Source organism: Vulpes lagopus, chromosome 14 (genome assembly GCF_018345385.1).
Source record: "Vulpes lagopus strain Blue_001 chromosome 14, ASM1834538v1, whole genome shotgun sequence".
Lineage (NCBI taxonomy): Eukaryota > Metazoa > Chordata > Mammalia > Carnivora > Canidae > Vulpes > Vulpes lagopus.
In genome coordinates, this window is record NC_054837.1 from 12,845,478 (window position 1) to 12,866,326 (window position 20,849).

The 20,849-nt window shown below is 44.0% G+C and overlaps 1 protein-coding gene across 3 annotated transcripts in view; it reads left to right on the plus strand.

Moving 5' to 3' along the window:
• MORC2 (MORC family CW-type zinc finger 2) overlaps positions 1-6,069 on the plus strand; it is a 40,641-nt gene extending 34,572 nt beyond the window's left edge. The window contains exons 23-27 of one of the 3 annotated variants that reach the window (XM_041728486.1): positions 101-361; positions 449-542; positions 4,316-4,504; positions 4,598-4,690; positions 5,790-6,069. In XM_041728486.1, the coding sequence (XP_041584420.1) occupies positions 101-361; positions 449-542; positions 4,316-4,504; positions 4,598-4,690; positions 5,790-5,858 (706 nt within the window). In that variant the 3' untranslated portion in view covers positions 5,859-6,069. The remainder of the gene's footprint in view (positions 1-100; positions 362-448; positions 543-4,315; positions 4,505-4,597; positions 4,691-5,789) is intronic. The other 2 variants (XM_041728488.1, XM_041728487.1) reach the window with 2 other exon arrangements.
• The last annotated feature ends 14,780 nt before the right edge of the window (positions 6,070-20,849 follow it).

A 20,849-nucleotide genomic window follows, 5' to 3' on the forward strand; every position in this document is an offset into this window, starting at 1 on the left:
CACAGAGTTGTCCAGGCCAGGGGGTTCTGTCCCAGCCTCCCAGCAGGCGGCCCATCCTGGGTGCCTGGAGCATACATGACAAGTGCTTTGTGCCTCCTAGGGTGGAGAAAGGCAGTGAGGATGTGCGGCTGATGAAGCCCCCTTCTCCGGAGTACCAGAGCCCTGACACGCAGCAGGAGGGTGGGGAGGAGGAGGAGGAGGAGGCAGCGGTGGCGGCACCACTGGTGCCGCCAGCAGCAGCAGCCCAGCAGGCTATAGCCACGGCAGAGCCCTCTACTTCTGACTGCATCCGCATAGAGCCTGACACCACTGCCCCGAGCACCAACCATGAGACCATTGACCTGCTCGTCCAGATCCTCCGGTACATGTGTCTTCCCAGTCAGGCTAACTCTGGCTCTCTACCTTCTTCTTGCTATTCTGAATTCCTCTTCCTACCTTCTTTCTTTAGGAATTGTTTACGGTACTTCCTGCCTCCTAGTTTCCCCATCTCCAAGAAGGAGCTGAGTGCTATGAATTCAGATGAGCTAATATCATTTCCTTTGGTGAGTTTAGCCTTTTATTTTTATTCTGCATGGCCCCTCAGCTTCATGTTTATTGTGATTGCCAGCTCTTGTGTCATTCCCCCCCACCCCCACCATTTTGCTGCCCACCTCCCCTATGCCCCCTCACAGCCTCTCTTTTGCTGAGAGAAATAGAAAACATGTAGAAAAAAGTGCCATAGCTGGCTATGATTGTAGTATGCAGAAGCCAACCACACCGTTCCATAAGATGCTGGGGCTGAGTCCTCACTTAGGGACAGCAGGCCTGGTTTGACATTTCCTAGAGTGTATCCGTTTTCCTCCGCCCCACCAGAGGGAGTAAACTTGTCCCAGGCAACAGTGAAGAACTTAGACTTAAAGTGCCTAAAACTTGACTCTTACAGTGAGGTAGAGATGTGGGTAGTGTTATTTTGTAAGCACTGGGTGTTACTATGCTAAAGTGGCATAGGCCCTGTGCTGGATCTCTTAATGAGCAGCAGTAGAGAATCCTGCCTCCCAAGTGCCTTATGATTCAGTAGAGACTGAATTTTTAGTAGGTAGCTGGACATGAGACTGAGAGCAGTAAGTGCCATGGAAGCAGTTGGGCTATGGCAGCCTTGGGGAGGGAGCAGCAGTCTGAAGATGTGGGTCTCTGCAAGTGCCTGTGTAAGTGACAGGGAAGATTTGAGGCAGGGCGACTTTGTGAGCAGGGGGTCAGAGGGATGAAAGTTCCCAAGGCAAGGCAGCAGGGTATGTGGTGAGCATTTAGGGAAGAAGAGGGCCCTGAGAGTCAAGATATGGTACTTTTTGAATGTCTGATCTTTGGGGCTTAGTGGTTTAAACCTTGTATAAAATGGAGGGCCAGCAAAAGTTTTGAGCCAGGGGAATTGTCATTCTGAACCTGGTCTAGGGCAGAAAAACAAACTTTTTCTCTGGAGGGCCAGTTAGCAAATATTTTCAGCTCTGTGGCAGCTAAACACTATGACACTGCAGTAGATCATTTGTAAAGGAATGGATGTGGCTGTTCTGTAGTAAAGTTCTATTTACAAAAAGAGGTGGTAGGCTGATTGGGCCTGGGGCTCTAGTCTGCTGACCCTGCCCTAAGAGGATAGCTCTCATGGCAGTAGGTTTGAGTGAGATGGGTGGATGGAAGATGCCGGGGCAAGAGGGCCAGTTGAGTTGTGAAGGGTCAGAGATGAGGGAATGGGAACTTGAGTTAGAGTGGTGGGAGTGGACTGGTGGGTGAAAGGGCCATGTCAGAGATGGTTGACTGGAGGCAAATGATGGGGGAGGAGGCAGAGGCCATGTACTTCTTTGTGTCTCAGGCCTGTGGGAAGTGATGACAAAGCTATTAACTGGGAGAGAAAACGGTGGGGTAAGAGCGGTGATAAATTGTGATTTGTGGGGATCCCTGGGTGGCGCAGCGGTTTGGCGCCTGCCTTTGGCCCAGGGTGCGATCCTGGAGACCCGGGATCGAATCCCACGTCGGGCTCCCGGTGCATGGAGCCTGCTTCTCCCTCTGCCTGTGTCTCTGCCTCTCTCTCTATCTCTCTGTGACTATCATAAATAAATAAAAATTAAAAAAAAAATTAAAAAAAAATTTGTGATTTGTGTTGGGCTGGGAACACTGGCCATTAAAAAAAAAATTAAAAAAAAAATTGTGATTTGTGTTGGGCTGGGAACACTGGCCATCTGCATTTCTGGTGATGTTCAGTGTGCAGGTCGAGATCGGGGATGGGGCACTTGGAGGGGTGGGACGGTTAGGGCTACAGATGGAATCTGGGAGTTGTCTTCCTCAAGTGGGACAGATATGTTTGTTTGGAATAGCTTAAGTTTTCTAGGGAAGAGTTTCTAGAGAACAGAACTAGAATTGAAACTGTAGATATTGGGCCCTTGTGTGGCAGCTGTGTGAGAGGAAGAGGAGGGCTTTTAATCTTCATTCTACTAAAGAGGAAGAGATAGGGCTTTTAATCTTCATTCTACTAAAGAGGAAGAGATAGGGCTTTTAATCTTCATTCTACTAAAAAGAAAAAAAGGAAGTATTAGGAGTTGAAGAAACTGAGGCTCAGGTGAAGAATCTGTTGTGATAGAACCCAGATTTGAATCCAGGTACTACTACTTTAGGACATGGGGCTTGCCCTTCTTCCAGTACTGCCTTGCTTCCCATGAGAGGAGAGGGCAGGTGCAGGCTGAGGAAGCTAGAGGATGGCAGAGCTCATCAGAAAGCTTCCTCAGAAAGCTCTGTGTCTCAGCTCTGGCCTTTGTTGAGGCTGCAGCTGCTCTCTGCAAATCCCATGAACAATCCACTAATTAGGATGCTTAGGTAGGTGGCCTGGCATCCTCTTGTCAAATTTGTTGCTTGTGGTTTAAAGTTGTTGCCAGACTCAGAGCAAAGCCTGGGTCCACTGGGATCTTCACTGTTCAGACCAAAAACACAGTCAGCCAGGAGCATCTGAGCTTTTGTTAGCATCTGAGCTAATAAAAGAGTCTATTAGCTACCTTATGCTTGTAAAAGGAAGTATACCACCAATGCATCAAGTTTATAGTCTGCTGACTGTAAGGTCTAAACTAATTTTTTTTTTTAAACTAATTTTTTTAACGTCAGGGACACAACAGACAGATTTCTAATGTTCATTATGTTCTTGTCAGTCTGTGAAAGATCATCCTTTTTGCCATCATCCTGGATGGGAGTTTCATAAAGTCCTCAGGAGTCCTACAAATACTAGATTTAAACATATATGTTTTTAAAAAGTATTATAACTGTACAAATTTATAATAAATGAGTTAAAACTAACTCAAATCATAGGCTCAAGACATACTGAGTTTTAATATTTTGGAGTCTGCCTAAACACTTTGTGCTACCGGGGTAATTATTTTTAATGGAGAACTTCAAATTTCTCTTGCCATTCTGGTTTAATAGGATAATACTCTAAATTGTAAGGTAAATGACACAGTTAAGTACTTGCCAGTAACACTTTTTAAAAACAGCAGTCAGGAGCCCTCAATGTCAGGTAGCTCATACATCTCTATAAAAGCATATAAACCCACGAGTTGATAAGACTACAGTGGTCAGCTAGGACCATTCATTTTCATCAGAATGGTGTTATTCTCAAGGGTAACTTATGAGTAAATGATGTTGTAAGTTTGAGTTTTGAAAATAAACAGATACTGCACAGATTTTTTTTTACAATTAGATTCCATGTAACATTTCTTTTGAAGCAACTGTCCTAGCTTTTAGAAGTTTGAAAAGCTTCATGCCTTGATAAACTGCTAGTTAACATCGGTACTCCACACCTTGGAAATTTCAGGTACTTAGGAAAGACAGTAAAAATTCTAATGTTGCTTATTCGTATACTGCACAAATCTGGAGGTATCCACTGTTGGTGGGTGCTTGATAAATATTTCTGGAAGAGAACTTCTGCTTCTGACATTGTGAGGTGTGACTTAGGATGGGCTGCCAAAAGGACTGTGGTGAAGTTAGAAACATGTGATTGAGCTGGGAGAGGGACTTGTCCTTTTCGTGCCAACTGCAATGGAAGAATCATCCCTCACATTTACTAATCGCTTGCTGTCAAGGGCTGAAGGGTTCACATAGGTGATCCCATCTCTTTCTTCATGGCAACCTCATGAGATGGGCATCAGGTTTTTCCACTTTGGAGCTGGAGAGCCTACTTATCCCTTGTCTGTGACATCCCTTCACACTGAGCCAGTTGCATAGGGATACTGGAGCCCATCTAGAGAGGCCCTGGGGACCCCTGTAAGCTCATGCACTTACCCTCTGGGTTCCCTCCCTACAGAAAGAGTACTTCAAGCAGTATGAAGTGGGACTCCAGAATCTGTGCCATTCCTACCAGAGCCGTGCTGACTCACGGGCCAAGGCCTCCGAGGAGAGCCTGCGCACTTCTGAGAGAAAGCTCCGAGAGACAGAGGAGAAGCTGCAGAAGCTGAGGACCAACATCGTGGCGCTCCTGCAAAAGGTGCAGGAGGTGAGCCAGGCAGCCCTCTCATTGCAGCTGGACCACCTGGTGTCTCAGGGAGGGGGGCCTGGGCACCTCCTGCTCCCTTCTCCCCACTCACAGGAATCTGTGGTTCCAACCCTGGCTGCACAGCATCCTGACCAGGAGGGCTGGAGGTGGTGCGGCTGCCTGGGCCTCATCCCAGCCAGACCCACGGTATCAGATTTTTGCCCTTGTTTAGATCTTCTCATTTACAACCTGGTTTGAGAGTCCTCCGAGCCATAAAACAGAAATTCTCACTTTTCCAGATGACGCCCAGATTGGGATTGTAAGGAGTACCCCTTTAGGGTCTCAGTCCTTCATCCAGGCAGTCAAAATTGTGGACTTGCTTTGTTTCCTGTGGGATATTGGGTGAACCAGATAGGCAAGATATGGCCCAACACTCATGGCCCTACACTCATGGCCCAACAGACTGGTGAAGGACACAAAATTATTGATGGCAGGAAGTTCTATGAAGAAAACACTTCATGTAAGAGAAGGAAGACACAGAGGCCACTTAGGGTGTTCAGCGGTGGCCTGAGAAGGGGATATTTGAGCTGAGAGTAGAATCAGTCACATACAAGATGTGAGTGCTTTGGGCAGAGGAAAGGGTAGGACCTAAGGCTCAAGGCAGGGAGTTGCAGGCAATAGAAGAGGCAGGGCCTGTATGAGGTGAGCTCTCCCTGGAGGGGTATGGCCCAATCCTGTTTGCAGATTAAGACATTTAGTTGGTTGGTTATAGGAATTCCTGGAGTGGGGTGGAAGTTAGAATCCAGGACTTGGGTGAGGAGGTTCCCATACTTATCTGAATGAGAGATTTTGATGGCCTGAATCTTGGTGACCATGTGAAAGGCAGATTTGTAATATTTGCGGAGGGGGAAGGAAGGAAACAGGGGTGATTCTTCTGATTTGTCTTGAGTCCCTGGGTGAGGGAAGGTGGTGGCCTATATTGAGATGGGCACAGCCTGGGGTGGGGTGGTGCGGTTGGGCTGTTTTGAGTGTACTGAGTCTGAGAAGCCTGCAACACATCTAAGGCACCCAGGATCCTGGGGCACACAGGGCAGGAGCAGGGCAGGAGCAAGAAATCTGGGCGTCATCTGTGTATTGAGGATGGGAAGGGGGAGAAGGATCAAGGTGGGACAGGCCTTGACAGCCAGGGAGGAGGGGGGAGAGGAGGGGACTCTGGGCTCAGGCTCCATTGCCTGCAAGAAGGATGGGGAGGTGGGCCCCCCCTTCTGCCTTCTGGCCCCCACCTGACTGCTTCCTTCTATTCCAGGACATAGACATCAACACAGATGATGAGCTGGATGCCTACATCGAGGACCTGATCACCAAGGGGGACTAAGGGGCTCAAGACAAAAATCAGCTCCTCTGCCCTTCAAGGCAGAGTTCTTGGGGGGTGGTGTTTTGTTCATGGGTGGTGGACTTACCTTGGTTTGACTCACATGAGACATTTGTGCTTTTGGAGGGAAAAATACTCTGATTCTTTGAATCTTCCTCCCTAAGTTTATAAATATTTATTTTTTAAAAGAAATAAGATGCTGCGCCTGCTGTGAGACCATACATTTTTCTTTTGGTGACTCCTGGGCAAAGGACAGAGAACCGGGATGCCAAGCTCCTTCTCTTGGCTCCTGGGTCCCAAAGATGTGGTAAACCCAGTGTCATCTATAAGTCGGAGAGGCTCCAGGGGCAGGGCTGGTCTCTTCTAGAGGATGAACAATGTTGAAATCTGAGGGGTAGGGGAGGGAACAAGCCTTCCAGAGTGGTACTTTTCCTAGAGGCTCTGATCTAGGGGACCCCTGGAGGCAGTGGGTCAGGATAGAGGCTCAGTGCTGAGCAGCTCCCATCTCAGGTCCGGGACATGACCTCCAATTCGACCTCACCATCCATCACTCAAGTTCTCTCTGTGGCAGTGATTTCCTCAGTTAACCATGCACGGATAGTGAGGTTTTCCACCCCAAAAATCTGAGTCCAGGTGGAGTAGTAGATCTGACTCTAGTGGGCTGTACCCTGAATGAATGTTTGAATTCCAAAGGATTCTTTTTGAAAAAGCCCTTTGTGACAGTGCCCCTGGTACTGATCTGGTGGTGACCTCTGCCGGTGGGTTTGACAGGGTCTGGAGGGAGCACGCTGCCCAGATGGTGCTGGCTGACCTGGAGAGCCTGCTGCTGCTGCTGCTGCTTTTACAGTTTCCCCCCCGCCTGGCCCCACCAGTCCCTGCTCTGGGCTAGACAGGAAAAGGGGTCACTGAGCCACAGGGACTCCAGAGGCAGCTTTTTAGAAAGCACACCATGCCTTCCCTCCCATCTAGTCACAGTGTCATTCAGCTGTGTCCCTCAAGTGACTTCTCAGGGTCAAAGACAAAGGCAAGAGTTGCTGAGTTTCTCTTTAGTCACTGGAAAAATTCTGGTTTGATTTTCCCCAACTGTCTTCTCTCCTCTTTATTTGGGGACTTTGGGTTTTCTAGAGGCACAAGAACTGTGGCCTGGTACCACTAGTCTGGGATTCAAACCTTTCTGGGTGTGTTTCTGCCATCTATCCACCTCAGGTCATCATGGCCCACATGCCACTCCGTGGCCTCTGCAGGAGACTGGGAGGTGCTGATGAGGGAAGTCTTTACCCACTTGTGTGCCCAGAAGCACCTGCAACTTGTGGGTTTGGGGCTTCCCCAAACCACATCCCTGGAGGAGGGTTATTTGGAGACATACCACTCAGAACTTGGCCTCTTCCTCTGGAAGATTCTCTGAACCTCGGGGTTTCTTGAGCTGGTGATTACTCTCCTTCCAGCTCACTCTCTTCATCCCAGGCAGCATGTGGTTCATGTTTGTCCCCAAACCTATTGTTTGAATCTAAAAGGAAGTTGGTTCTGCATTTTTATCAGAGGGTGTAATACCCACCTTTTTTATTTACACACCTGTAATCAAAATGCAATATTATAAAACTTTTGCTGGTGAGACTCCTGAACTCAGTCTGTTTTCTTCTGTTAGTAAAATCTAGCACCTTCTTTCTACTTCATTCTTTCTACCACTGTGGCTTTAAATGGATTTCAGATATTTCTTCATCACGATCTTCCTTTTTCTGTATCCACCCTCCTTACCACAGAAACAAATGCTCAATTTCTTAAAATGTTTTAGCTTGAACTTCGGTGTATCCATTTTGTTTAAATCCAGTCACAGCTGTACTGAATGCAGCCTGTGTCCCAGGCAGAGCTCCTGCCATTCTGGTTGGGGAGATAAACTGCCTGAAATTGTCTGAGGACTTGGGAGGAGGGAGTGGTCTGGCTGGTCTGTGGCCCAAGGGTCCCTAGCACAGTGGCAGCAAAACAGGTGAATACAGAGGAGCAATGGGGACTTTCTTTGGTTTTAAGTGACACAGCATACCGTAAGAATTCAAACAGTACAGAAAGGCTGGAAAGCCTGAAAAGCAAGACGCCCTTTCACCCTTGACCCCTATTTTCTCCCTGAGAATAATATCCATACTTGTCCACACATCCACTCTGTTCAGTTTCTGCCTGTTTCCCACAATGTATCTTGGAACCTGTTTCAGAATAGCCAATATGGGTCTACTTTTTTCTTCTGCAAAACCCATAGCATTTCATTGTCTTGGATGTACCATTAAGAGTCTCCTACTTAAAAACATTTGGGTTAACATTTACGAAAAATGCCCTGATGAATGTGGTGTGTGTGTGTATTATTGACTCAGATATGTATGTATGTATGTATGTATGTATGGTAAACTCCAAAGAGAAATGGCTGTGTCAAATGGTAGGTATTAATATTAAAAGTATTAAGGTGGTCCAGAAAAGACCTCCAACTTTAACTCTTGCCAGCAGTGTATTTCACCCCACCACACTTGTCAGTATGCAGTCTCTTCCATCCTGTGTACTAATCTAAAAGGTGGAAAGTGATGTACTTTTGAGTTGGTTTGAACTAACTTAAATAAGACTGAGACCTTCATTGGCCATTTGTGTCTTTGATGCAGGGCGGCAGTTTTGATTTTGGATTAGGGACTTTATAAAAGTGTTTACAAAAGTATAATCTGAAAACCAAGAGGGTGAAGTCCTCCAGAAAATCTTCACCTTGTACTACCCCTTCAGGCCCTAATGGTCCCATAGACTTAGGATTGTAAAGCTCACTTTAGGATCAATACTGTATTAGTAGGTAGGGACAGAGGTTTGACATGTTTTACTCAAGGAAGGTATGAGTTAATAGGCTGAGAAAAACTTGGGGTTCCTTCATTACATCTATCTGACACTACTTGACTCTTGTTGGGTCCCCATGTTTACATGACTGCCTTTCAGACCTGTGGTTCAAGCAGAGGTAGCCAGGAGTTCATAGCTCTAAGACTGATAGAGCTCAGATTTCTTTGCCATTTATGTAGAATACAGGCTTGCCGAGTAGGCAGTGGCTCCTGGCTACTTGTCCCTGTTGGAATGTTGTTCTCTAGCTGGTCAAGGCTATAAGGGGGCCTGTTGGTGGGTGGTTGTTAAGGTGCCTGAAACATCCTCAGAATTCCACTGCCTCCCTTTGGCCAAGGGAGGCAAAGCTCTAAGGGATCGTGCTTTCTCCGCTACCCTGTTTGAGGCCTCGGATTGTTCCTTCTGTTCTCAGCACTAATGGGGTCACTCTCTCCATAATGAGCAAGACAGACTGGACAGAGGAAGGGCCTGGCAAGGAACATCTCACTCTGCATTGGACCAAAATACTGAGCAGCCTCTGCCCCTTGCCTTTTTCATCCAGGAACTTGGAATGTGCCTGGCCTAACTAGTGCTCTTGGTGGGTCTTGTAGAAATTTCCTTCCAGCTCACAAAGCCTCAGACAAATCACTGCCCATCTTGGCTCATTTATGCCATGAGGTTGGTTCTTCACCTGAAATTTGCCCAGGGGTGCATATAGATAGCCACTATTCTGGGGCTGGTCTGATTGAAGTTGGAATGAAGGTCCTAACCTCTTGTTGCCTCAACCCTGAATTTTTGTGTCCAAGATACACTGGTCCCTATGTGCTACCTGTAAGCATTTCACTGCTTCCTCAATGGGCCGCCTGGGGAGTTGCCCCAGAGCCATCCTCACGGCCTCCTAACTTTGTGGATGAGAAGGGGCAGGGCTTCCATCCGGCCTCCTTCAGGCCTGGCCTGGAGGTTGCTCACGGTACCTCCTGGCATTCCCAGCACAGGCAGCCATGGGGAGCGGAGGAGCGCGCCCCACTGGGGCGCAGAGAGAAGGAGCTGACCAGGGACGTCTTCCCCCTCCCGCTGTGGACTCCGCTGAGATGCTTCCGTGGGACTGGCGGTTGGTTGGGAAGCCGTGGCCAGCAGTGATGCCCCCGCCCCGGATTTGCCGTCCCGTCCCCCCCCCCCCCCGTGAGGCTCCTCTAGCGAGGCCCTGGGCGCTCACTCCTCTCCCCAGGGGGCTGTCACCGGTGTGGGCGCTGCCGGGGGAGAACTAACAGGGAGGGAGTTGGGAGTTTCTTACTCTACCTCGTTTATCACCACCGTACAACACGGCTGGAGGACTGGCTCCAAGTCCTCACCTGGCCCGGGAGCGGCCGAGATCCCGCCGCAGCGGCCCCGGGCGCCGGCCCTCTCCCGACCTGCCAACGGTCGCGGCGGCCGAGCGCGCCCCCTAGGCCGCTTCTCCAGCCCGCGAGGCGGGAGCACAACGGCGCCTGCGCGGTGCCGCGGAACGGCACGTGGGCCGCGCCCCTGCCCTGTGCGTGCCCCGAGCGCGACGAGCCGGTGGGCTCGGGCCGGGGACGGGAGGCGGAGGAAGCGCCGGGACCGACCCGAGCTGCGCGGGGACCGGCCGCGGAGGCCGGAGGTGGGGGCGGTGGCCCCTCCGCGCGGGAACCCCCGGGGCCGGGAGCGGGGGCGGCCGCCACACCCCCCGCGGGAAAGTGGGTGTCGCTTTTTTTTCTTCTTTTGGCGTCTGCATATTAAATCCAAGTGTGAGATTAAAAAAAAATTTTTTCCCCCGGTTTTCAGCTGTTTGGGGTTTTTTTATTTTTTGGTGTGTTTTTTGGTTTTTGGTTTTGCAACTACAGAAAGTATTTTGAAGAGGACTTTGTGGTGTAGCGCGTTTATATCTGCACGATACAGGACCTGGAAAGGAAGCGGCATGTTTTACGTCTTCAAATAGCCGCCTTCAGTGATGCTCCGCCAAGGTCTGGCCTGTTTGCCGGCCCCTGGGCCTCTCCCCCTGCGTCTCACAACCTTGGCCCATTTAGATGCCCCTGGGGCGTGTCATTGGAAACAGCCTGATAGCAGCTGGACCAGTAATTCTGATGTGAGGGGTGCGGGCCCAGCTGAAACTAGAATTTTGGACACCAGGAGTTTAGATGGATCAGCCTCCCTCACTTTTTTTTTTTTAATACTTTGTCAGGCTATTCTTAGAATTTATTCTAAGTGAAACTTAAAATCATGTTACCTAATTTTCCCCATCCTCGCCAAAGAAAAAAGTTCCATTGTGACTTAAATTATAACTGCATTAAATTTAGATGAAGTTATAGGAGACTTGACATTTTTATTACCTTAAATCTCCCCAGAGGATACAAAATGATTTTTCATTTGTTTGACTTTCGTCCTACAATAAGATTTTATAATTTCTTCATACAATTTTAATACTTTCTCATTTATTTTTAAGTGTGTAATGGTTTTTGTCAATACTGTGAATGGGATATTTTTTCCATCTCTGTTCCTGATTATTAATAATAGAGAAAAAGGCAAACACTAAAATAATTTATTTTCTGTTGTGAACTCTGGTAGTTTTAAAAAAATAAACTCAAAAAAAAAAAAAAAACTCTTTTACAGATGCAAATTTGCCAGTGCACCAATTTGCCATTTTACTTTATTAAAAAAATTTTTTAATACTTTTTTTTTTTAAGAGTGTGCAAGTGGGGTGGGGCAGAGGGAGATTAAGATAATCATAAGCAGGCCGCACCTGGAGACCATTGGCAGGGCTTGATATCACGGCCTGAGATCATGACCTGAGCCAAAACCAAGAGTCTGAAGCTTGGGGCACCTGGGTGGCTTAGTCATTTAAGCTGCTGCCTTTCACTCTGGTCACCATCCTGGGGTTCTGGGATTGAGCTCCATGTTGGGCTCTCTCCTCAGCCAAGAGCCTGCTTCTCCCTCTCCCCCTCCCTCCAACTTGTGCTCTCACTCTCTCTCTCAAATAAATAAAATCTTAAAAAAAAAAAAAAAAAAAAGAAAGAAAAAAGAAAAGAATCTGAAGCTTAACTGCCTGAGCCACCCGGGTGCCCTGTCATTTTGCTTTGGCTAGAACTTCTGAAATGGATGAAACAATGGTGAATAATTCTCTGGGTCTTGTTTCTGAAGAGATGCAAATCCACAAGTTAGAGTTGAGCAGAATATTAGCTGATGGTTTTGGTGAATGGCCTTTTAAGGTGTGGAAAGAGTTTCTGTCTCGTTAATGTTGGGGCTTCAGGGATGGAGCTGTGGCTGCCGGTCTTACCTGAGTGGAGTACCAGGGCATGCTGGTTACATAGACTGAAACGTGGCTTGGGGGGCACATAATTGTCAGACATACAACCTCAACTGTCAAACAGTGAGTTTTTTTCCCTTTAAGCTGTTTTAACAGTCATTTTTATTAGACATTGTGTTGCTACAAAAGAATACTGTATAAAATATATGGAAAGAATATGCAGTGTACACCTATCATCTTGTTTTTTGAAAAGCAATATACTTACCTTATAAATCTGTGTGCCTCTCCTAGGTCCTCTCCCCCTTCCTCCTTGCCCAACAGTAACCACCATCCTGAATTTGATGTACATATTTGTTTTTGCTTTTTAAAAAATTTTTATTTTTGTTTATTCATGAGAGACACAGAGAGAGGCAGAGACCTAGGCAGAGGGAGAAGCAGGCTCTCCGCAGGAAGCTCAATGCAGGAATCCATCCCCAGACCTGGAATCATGCCCTGAGCCAAAGGCAGACGCTCAACCGCTGAGCCCCCAGGTGTCCCCGTTTTTTGCTCTTTAGAAACTTTTACCACTTCAGTTTGTATTCCTAAATAATTGTTTTGTTTTGCATGTTTTTGAACTCTAGTAGACATCACATTTACTATTTTGCAACTTGCTATTTCTTTTTGATATTGTTCCAGAAGTCCATGTTGTTAGATATAGCTGTAATTTATTAATGTTCACTACCATATGGTGTTCTATCACAGATGAATATTATAAGGTAATGAACAATGAATCACCCTACAATGGAACATATAATTCTTTTATCCAGGTCTCTGTGACTGGCATTTGGGTTGTTTCTAGTTTTTTTGCTATTACAGTACAGCTGTGGACATTCTTGTTTATGTCCTCTCTGTTGCATACATTATCTTTGGAGGAGACTTGTTGAATCATACAGGTAATACCCCTTTCAACTTTACTAGGTAATGTCAAAATTATTTTCAGAAGCATTTGTATATGTTTACATGCTCTCATGCTAAGTTCTTCATTTCTCTACTTTCTCACCTACACTTGATATTGCTAGACTAGAATTTTTTTTTTTTGCCAGTCTGATGGGTATGTGGTGGTAGGTCATTGTGGTTTGTATGTTTATTCATTTATTTATATTTGTCATAGTTTAATTTGCATTTCCCTGATTTCTCATGTGATTGTGCACCTTTTCTTGTCTACTGACCATTTGGATTTCTTCTTTGATAAGTTGTTTGCTCAAAACTTTTGACCATTTTTTCTATTCTGTCTTATTTATTTGTATTTTTGTATATTCTGGATACAAGTTCTTTGTAAGTTATGTTGCAGATTTCTACTGCTTCCTTTTAGAAACTCTTTTTAGAGAGTCTTGATGAGAAGTTCTTAATTTTAGTGTAGATTAATTCACCAATCTTTTTTATAGTTTGCATTTCTTGTAGCTTGTTTCAGGAAGTTCTTTCCTATGATGAAGTCATGAAGATACTATTTTATGTTATCCTATAGAACCTTTATAGTTTTGTCTTTCACATAGAGATCTTTAATTCACCTGGAATTGACTTTTGTGTATGGTATGAGGTAGAGATTCAATTCCTTACTAATTCCTGATTGTCCCCATACCCTTTAATGAAAAGTCTTACCTTTCTCTATTAATTTGCAATGCTCTCTTTCTTTTTTAAATTTTTTTATTTATTTGTGATAGTCACACAGAGAGAGAAAGAGAGAGAGGGAGAGACACAGGCAGAGGGAGAAGCAGGCTCCATGCACCGGGAGCCCGACGTGGTACTCGATCCTGGGTCTCCAGGATCGCACCCTGGGCCAAAGGCAGGCGCCTAAACCACTGGGCCACCCAGGGATCCCTGCTATCTCTCTTATATATCAAATGTTCATATATGTGTAAATCTGTTTCTAGATTTTTATTCAGTTACATTTGTCTGTTATCTCTTTCTCTGTGCCAATACCACACTGATTTAATTATTACCATTTAACAATAAGCTTTTATATCTAGTAGAGCCAGTTTGACCACTTTATGCTTCAAGAGTGTTTGACTATTTTTGGTCCTTTGCATTTCCATATAAATTTTAGAATTATTTAATCAGGCTCTATGAGAAAACCTGCAGGAGCTTCATTGGAATTAATTATGTCATCAGTTTGAGAAAAATTGATATTTATGTCTACCAAACCATGAAGATAGTATTACTGTCCATTAATTAAGATTTTTTCTTTAGTGTCTCTCAAGAAAATACTATACATTTCCCTTTAGAGGTCTTATATTTTCTTGATCAGATATATCCTAGGTACCTGGTGGTTTCTGATGCTATTGTAATTTATACAATAAACTTAAAACTTCATTTTCTGACAGTTTGTTGCTAATACATAAAGATATACTTGATTTTCATATGTTTGAATTTATCTTTGTATTCTTTTTTTTAAACATTGTATTTATTTGAGAGGGAGAGTGAGCAAGTGAAAGGAAGAACATGAGTGGAGTGGGGATGGGGAGATGGGAGAAGCAGACGAAGAAGAAGAGGGAGAAGCAGACTCCCCACTGAGCAGGGAGTCCAATGTGGGGCTTGATCCGGGACTCCAGGATCATGACCTGAGCCAAAGGTAGATGTTTAACTGACTGAGCCACCCAGGGGTCCCTAATTTACCTTTAGATTCGTTTCAGTTTTGCATATCGTCTGTGAGCAATGATAATTTTGCCAATCCTCATACTTCATGTATTTTTCTTGCCTTATTGCATTGGCTAGGGCTGCCAGTACAATGTTGAATGTAAAGGGTAAAAGCAGGGTTTTTTTGTTTGTTTGTTTCTTATCTCATAGACAAAGCTTTCTTCTCCTTCTCCTTTTTGGGTAGATACCATTCATCAGATTAAGGAAGTTTCCATTCTGATTTTTAAGCATTTTTTCCTTTTAAGTATCATTGATGTGTGTTGAATTCTATCTAAAGTATATTCTGCATCCATAGAACTAACCACGTAGTGTACTTAGTTAATGTAGTGAATTACATTCGTCAGTTTTTCTTAGGGTAAACTAACTTTGCATTTCTAGAATAATGATTGTAAGTTTTCTATATTTCTAGACTTTTGTTTTGAGTTATACCATCACTAGTTTGTAATTTTCCTCTCTTCTACTGTCCTTGTTAGGTTTTGGTGACCAGATTATACTAGCCTCAAGAAATGAGTTAGGGACTATTTCTTCTACTCCTGGAATAGTTTCTGTAAGGCTGTGTCCCTTGGTTAGCTGTGTCTGTAGTTTTTTATGTATATGTGTGAAGGGAAGTTTTTAAACTGATTTTTAAAAATGGATATACTGCAGCTCAGGGTTTTCTAATTTTTGAGTCAGTTTTAAGTTAGATTTGTCTAGAACTTCATTTCAGTTTTTAAAGTTAATGTTAAAAGATGTTTGTAATATCCTTATTTGACAAAATTTGTAGCATCTATGTCTTCTTTATTTCAAATACTGTTTTTTAGGTTCATCTATTTCCTCTCTCCTTCATTTTGTCTTCCTTATTAGTGAAATTTGTCAATTTTAGGTTTTCAAAGAAACCTTTGATTTTATTGTCCTGTTATGTTTATTTTCTCTTTAATTTCTGATTTTTATTTCCTTTGAGTTCATTTTAGTGTTCATTTTCTTGCTCAAATTGGATGGTTAGCTCATTATTTTTTAGTCTTTCTTTTTTTACAACATGAGCTTTTAATGCTATATATTTTTCTCTAAGTACTGCTTTATCCTATGTTTTGATATTTAGCATTTTAATTTTTAACTGTATTTTATAATTTCTGTGGTTTTTCTTCCCTGATCCATTAATTATTTAAATGTGTATTTCTAAATGTTCAAGAATGGCTTTATTTTCTTTTTTTCTTTTTTTTTTTAAAGGCAATCTTTTTTTTTTTTTTTTTTTTTTTATTCATGAGAGACACAGAGAGAGAGAGAGAGAGGCAGGGACACAGGCAGCGGGAGAAGCAGGCTCCATGCAGGGAGCCCGATGTGGGACTCGATCCCAGGACTCCAGGATCACACCCTGGGCTTGAAAGGCAAGAGCTCAACCGCTGAGCCACCTGGGCGTCCCAAGAATGGCTTTATTTTCTAATTGCCTTTTTGTTAATTGATTTTGAACTGTCTTCATTTTGGTCTGAGAATGTGATCTGTATACTAGTCTTTTGAAATTTGCTGAGGCTTTAAACTGGTCCAAATATGTGGTTAATACTCAAAAATGTTCCATGTACATTTCAAAAATCTATATTCTAGTTATTTTTTTTAAAGATTTTATTTATTCATGAGAGACACTGAGAGAAAGGCAGAGAGAAGCAGAGGGAGAAGCAGGCTCCATGCAGGGAGCCCAATGTGGGACTTGATCCTGAGACTGTGGGATCACACCCTGAGCTGAAGGCAGATGCTCAACTATGGAGCCATTCAGGCATCCCTGTATTCTGCAGTTATCTGCCCATTACATCAAGTTTGTTAATTGTGCTGTTGGAAACATTGCTGTTATTTTTTTGCCTGAACTCTCACTACAGGGAGAGGTATATTATAATCTTCCATTATGATTGTGGATTTATCTACTTCTCCTTACTATTCTGTTTTACTTTATTTTGAGATGTTATTAGGTGCGTAAAAGTTTTAGAACTTTGTGAATTTTATCTTTTATCTTTATAAATTGACTTATTTCTAGGAGTGGACATATAGAAATACACATTTCTTTAAAATCTATCTTGTCTGTATTCAGTTTATACTTGTAAGTAACATATAGTGAGATTTTTAAAATTCCAGATATTTTTGTTCTTACCCAAAGATGTAACTTACTTAAATTTTGTGTATTTGATGCATTGACTTATTTTTCTTATTTTGTAATTTTTATTCCACCTTATCTGCATTTTTTTCCTCTTCCTTTTAGATTGACTGAAATTCCCCCCCCCCACACACATATACTGTTTTCCCTTGTTTTGGAAATTTGTTATTCTTCCTTTAGCAATTACTCCGTGCTTTTTACCTAATACTTAACTCACCAAAGTCTAACTCCTCAAGACTCTTAATATTGTCTTAGTAAGTTTTTATTAATACCTTTATTTTCCTTTGGATCCTGAAAGATATTTTTACTGGGAATACTAATCTTTTCTACTTTGGAGAAATAACTTTTTCCTTCTTTCTTAGGAGGTCAGCTCGTGCCTAATCAATGCTCATTGAAGTCATTCCCACCACCCACCCCAAATCTGGCTACTTTTAAGATTTCATTGTTTTAAGAGTCTTGCCATTTCACTATATTGTATTTAGCTGTGGATGTCTTTTTATTTTCCTGATGAGGATTTGTTGAGATTGACTCTGTATATTGGTCTTTCTCATGACTTCTTGGTAATAGTTATTTATTTTTATTTTTAAAAGATTTTATTTAGGGATCCCTGGGTGGCGCAGCGGTTTAGCGCCTGCCTTTGGCCCAGGGTGCGATCCTGGAGACCCGGGATCGAATCCTAAGTCGGGCTCCCGGTGCATGGAGCCTGCTTCTCTCTCTGCCTGTGTCTCTGCCCCTCTCTCTCTCTCTGTGTGTGACTATCATAAATAAATAAAAATTAAAAAAAAAGAATTTATTTATTCATGAGAGACACACAGAGAGAGGCAGAGACATAGGCAGAGGGAGAAGCAAGCTCCTCGCGTGGAGTCTGATGTGGGACTTGATCCCCAGGCCCCGGGATCATGCCCTGAGCCCAAGGCAGACACTCAACTGCTGAACCACCGAGGCGTCCCATCTTGGGAATTTTTAAATCATTAAGCTGAAGGCAGCAGCTTAAATGACTAAGCCACCCAGGTGCCCCAAGCTTCAGACTCTTGGTTTTGGCTCAGGTCATGATCTCAGGCCATGATATCAAGCCCTGCCAATTGTCTCCAGGTGGGGCCTGCTTAAGATGATCTGTCTCCTCCCTCTGCCCCACCCCACTTGCACTCTCTCTTAAAAAAAAAAAAAAAGTATTAAAAATTATTTTCAGAAGCATTTGTATGTTTAATGTTTACATGCTGTCATGCTCACTAAGTTCTTCATTTCTCTACTTCCTCACCTACACTTGATATTGCTAGAGTTTTGCTCTATTTTGATTAGACACATATGGGATCTTCTCACTTTACTCTCCATGTGTCTTCTTTTTCATATTTTTCACATCTTTGTGTTGTATTCTGGATACTTTATTCAGATATTACTTCTGTGTCACTAATATGCTCTTTAGTAGTGTAATATTATAAAGTTATTATTTTAAATGATTTTTAAAGAGCTTTGTAAAAATATTGTTCATTTTCAGGAATGAAAATTCTAGAAAACCTCCATTTCTAGAAATATGTGTGCTTATTTTATCTTCTGTCTGATAATTTCACTATATGGAGAAGTTTTATGTCTGATTCTGTTATTTCAGTTGGCCTATGCTCATGGGCCAACTTGTGTGTTGTGTTTCCTTGTATGTTTAGAGATATCACACTGTAAGGTATTCATTTTCTTTACAACTTCCTATTTGGGATTCCATAAAGCCTGGAATGAAGGGGATAGCCTCCAGAGAGGATTTCTTTGCTTCTCTCATGTGACTCTGGGGACATTGCCAATTTGAGACCATGTTATACTCTCTGCTAGAGGTTTTGCTGGATATCCAGGTAGTATATATTTTGCTATAAAACCAAACTATGTGAGGGTCTGCTCTGGATTACAAATTCTTAGGGGATTCTTTTCTGCTGTGCTTAGGACTAATCTTTAAGACAAACAATTTTCCTATATTTGATTTTGGATTCATTATATCAAAGGTATACACCTTTGGGAGTCCAGCTTTATAGAGGACATCTCCTATTACATACCCTACCTTGGAAGGTCATTTGAGGCAGTTGAAACTTAAGTTCATTGGCTATGAGGGAAAAGCAGACTTCAGAGCTCTTCTTACCTTTCCACGTTTCTACAGTCATTTACTACTTGGCCCAAGTATTCTTTATATTCTTTCCAACTCATGGATGCTTTTAAGATATTTTAAAATTTTATCTAGCATGCCTAGTTTTACACAAGGGTGGTTGATTAATAATTCACAATGAAAAGCTTCCCAATACTGACACATTCTTGCATTTCTGTGGTAACCCTAAGTTAAGTTGGGCATGGATTTACCAACCTGAGTTATCAATCTTTGGTATGTGGCAGGATTTTCTTTGCTATTTGGATTTTTGAAAATTCTATTTTTTAAAAAGATTTAGTTATTTGAGAGAGTATGAGCAGGGGAGGGGCAGAGGGAAAGAGACAGGGAGACTCACTGGGGAGTCCCATGCAGGGCTTGATCCCAAGACCCCGAGATCATTACCCGGGCTGAAGTCAAAAGCTTAACCAACTGAGCCACCCAGGTGCTTGAAATACATATATTTTCATGCTGTCTTTTCCAGGTTTTGTTGTTGAAGTTAGGTTGGCCAGCTTCATAAGGAGAATCAGAAACTGCATTGGGGTGTCTCTCTGCTACACTTTGACATTTTTCTATCTGGTGTCCTTTACCCATGTCATGTTGAGCACCAGCCCTGGGGGTAAGGGAACGTCAGGCCTCCTCCCCCAGTCTGTCAGGAGCAAGGACTTGGACTCTCACGTTTGTGGGAGCAGGAGTTTCCTGGGCCCCTAGGTTCAGCTCTTTCCAGTTGTATCTCTGAGGCCCTCTCACAATTGCTGCTGCAGCCGCACTTCCCAGTGGCTCTAGGGGGTATCCTCCTAAGCTTTTGCTCTGGCTGGGCCTTCTGGCCTGGAATTAATTCAACACCTATTTACAGATCATCTCCTCAGTCACTGGGGATGCTACAGTGTGTAAGACAGACACGATTCCTATTCTCATGAAGCTCACAGTCCATTGTGAGGTGGGGGAGGCAGTTAACAAACGAATAAAATATATAGTATGACACACTGTGCCAGATGTGCAGTGGAGAAAAAGGAAGCAATTTGATGGTAGCTTTCCAGCATGTTCGGGTATCTGCAGGTCAAGTCCATGTCTTCTACCTTCTCAAGAATTGCTCAGTTACTCTCCCATGTACAGTTCATCATCCACTCCTCAAGTGTTTAAAAATATTCGTAGGATTTGGATTTGGATCCTGTTGGATTTATAGATTTGGTAACAACGCACAACAGCTGGCCATCTGTGAAGATGGTGTTTTCCCTTTTAACTCAGGTCTTCTCTGTCATTGAGTAAAATTTTAAAGTTGTATCTATGAAGGTCTTTGCATCTTTTTATCAGATGTATTTTGAGGCCCCTTATAGCCTATGGTGCAGAATCTTTTTTCCTATGACCTTGTCTACTAAGTGATGGCTGGTGGATAGACTGAAGAGTGTAGGCTGATCTCCTGTGATCAGGTTAGAGGGGTTCAAGAACATCAACCTGATGTCATTCCCTGTTCAGAGCTCTGCCTGACTTCACTCCAGGCTCTTCCCTCACCTTATCTCAGTGGCCTGGCTTTTGTCACCTCTGGTCTTTGCCCACGTAGTCCATCTTCTCCCTTGGCAGACTCTCTTCCACTGCCCTGTGTTCAGTTTACTGTGGGGTTGCCTCACCCGCCCTGCACCTCTGGCCAGTGAGAGCTGCAGGACTCACAGTGCCTGCCTCCCCACAGGTGGGAAAGCAAGGCCCTGGTAAGGAAGGAGCTGTGCAGGGGCAGCCTTGGATCCCACAGCACTGGGGCTTCAGGGCAGGAGACTGGAGCCTGGCTGCGATGCTCTTGTGGTGCCCTGCCCCGACCCCATCCTTCACCTGGAAGCACTGTCAGTGGGAAGCCCCCTCACAGTGGGCCAGGCCCAGCTGCTCTTGGCCAGACCTGGGAGCTAGTGATCTGAGTTGCTTAGCAACCTGGGACAACAAAAGCCTTCCAGGTCATGGTTGCCGAGTAACCCTGGAACTCACCAAAGTGAGCTT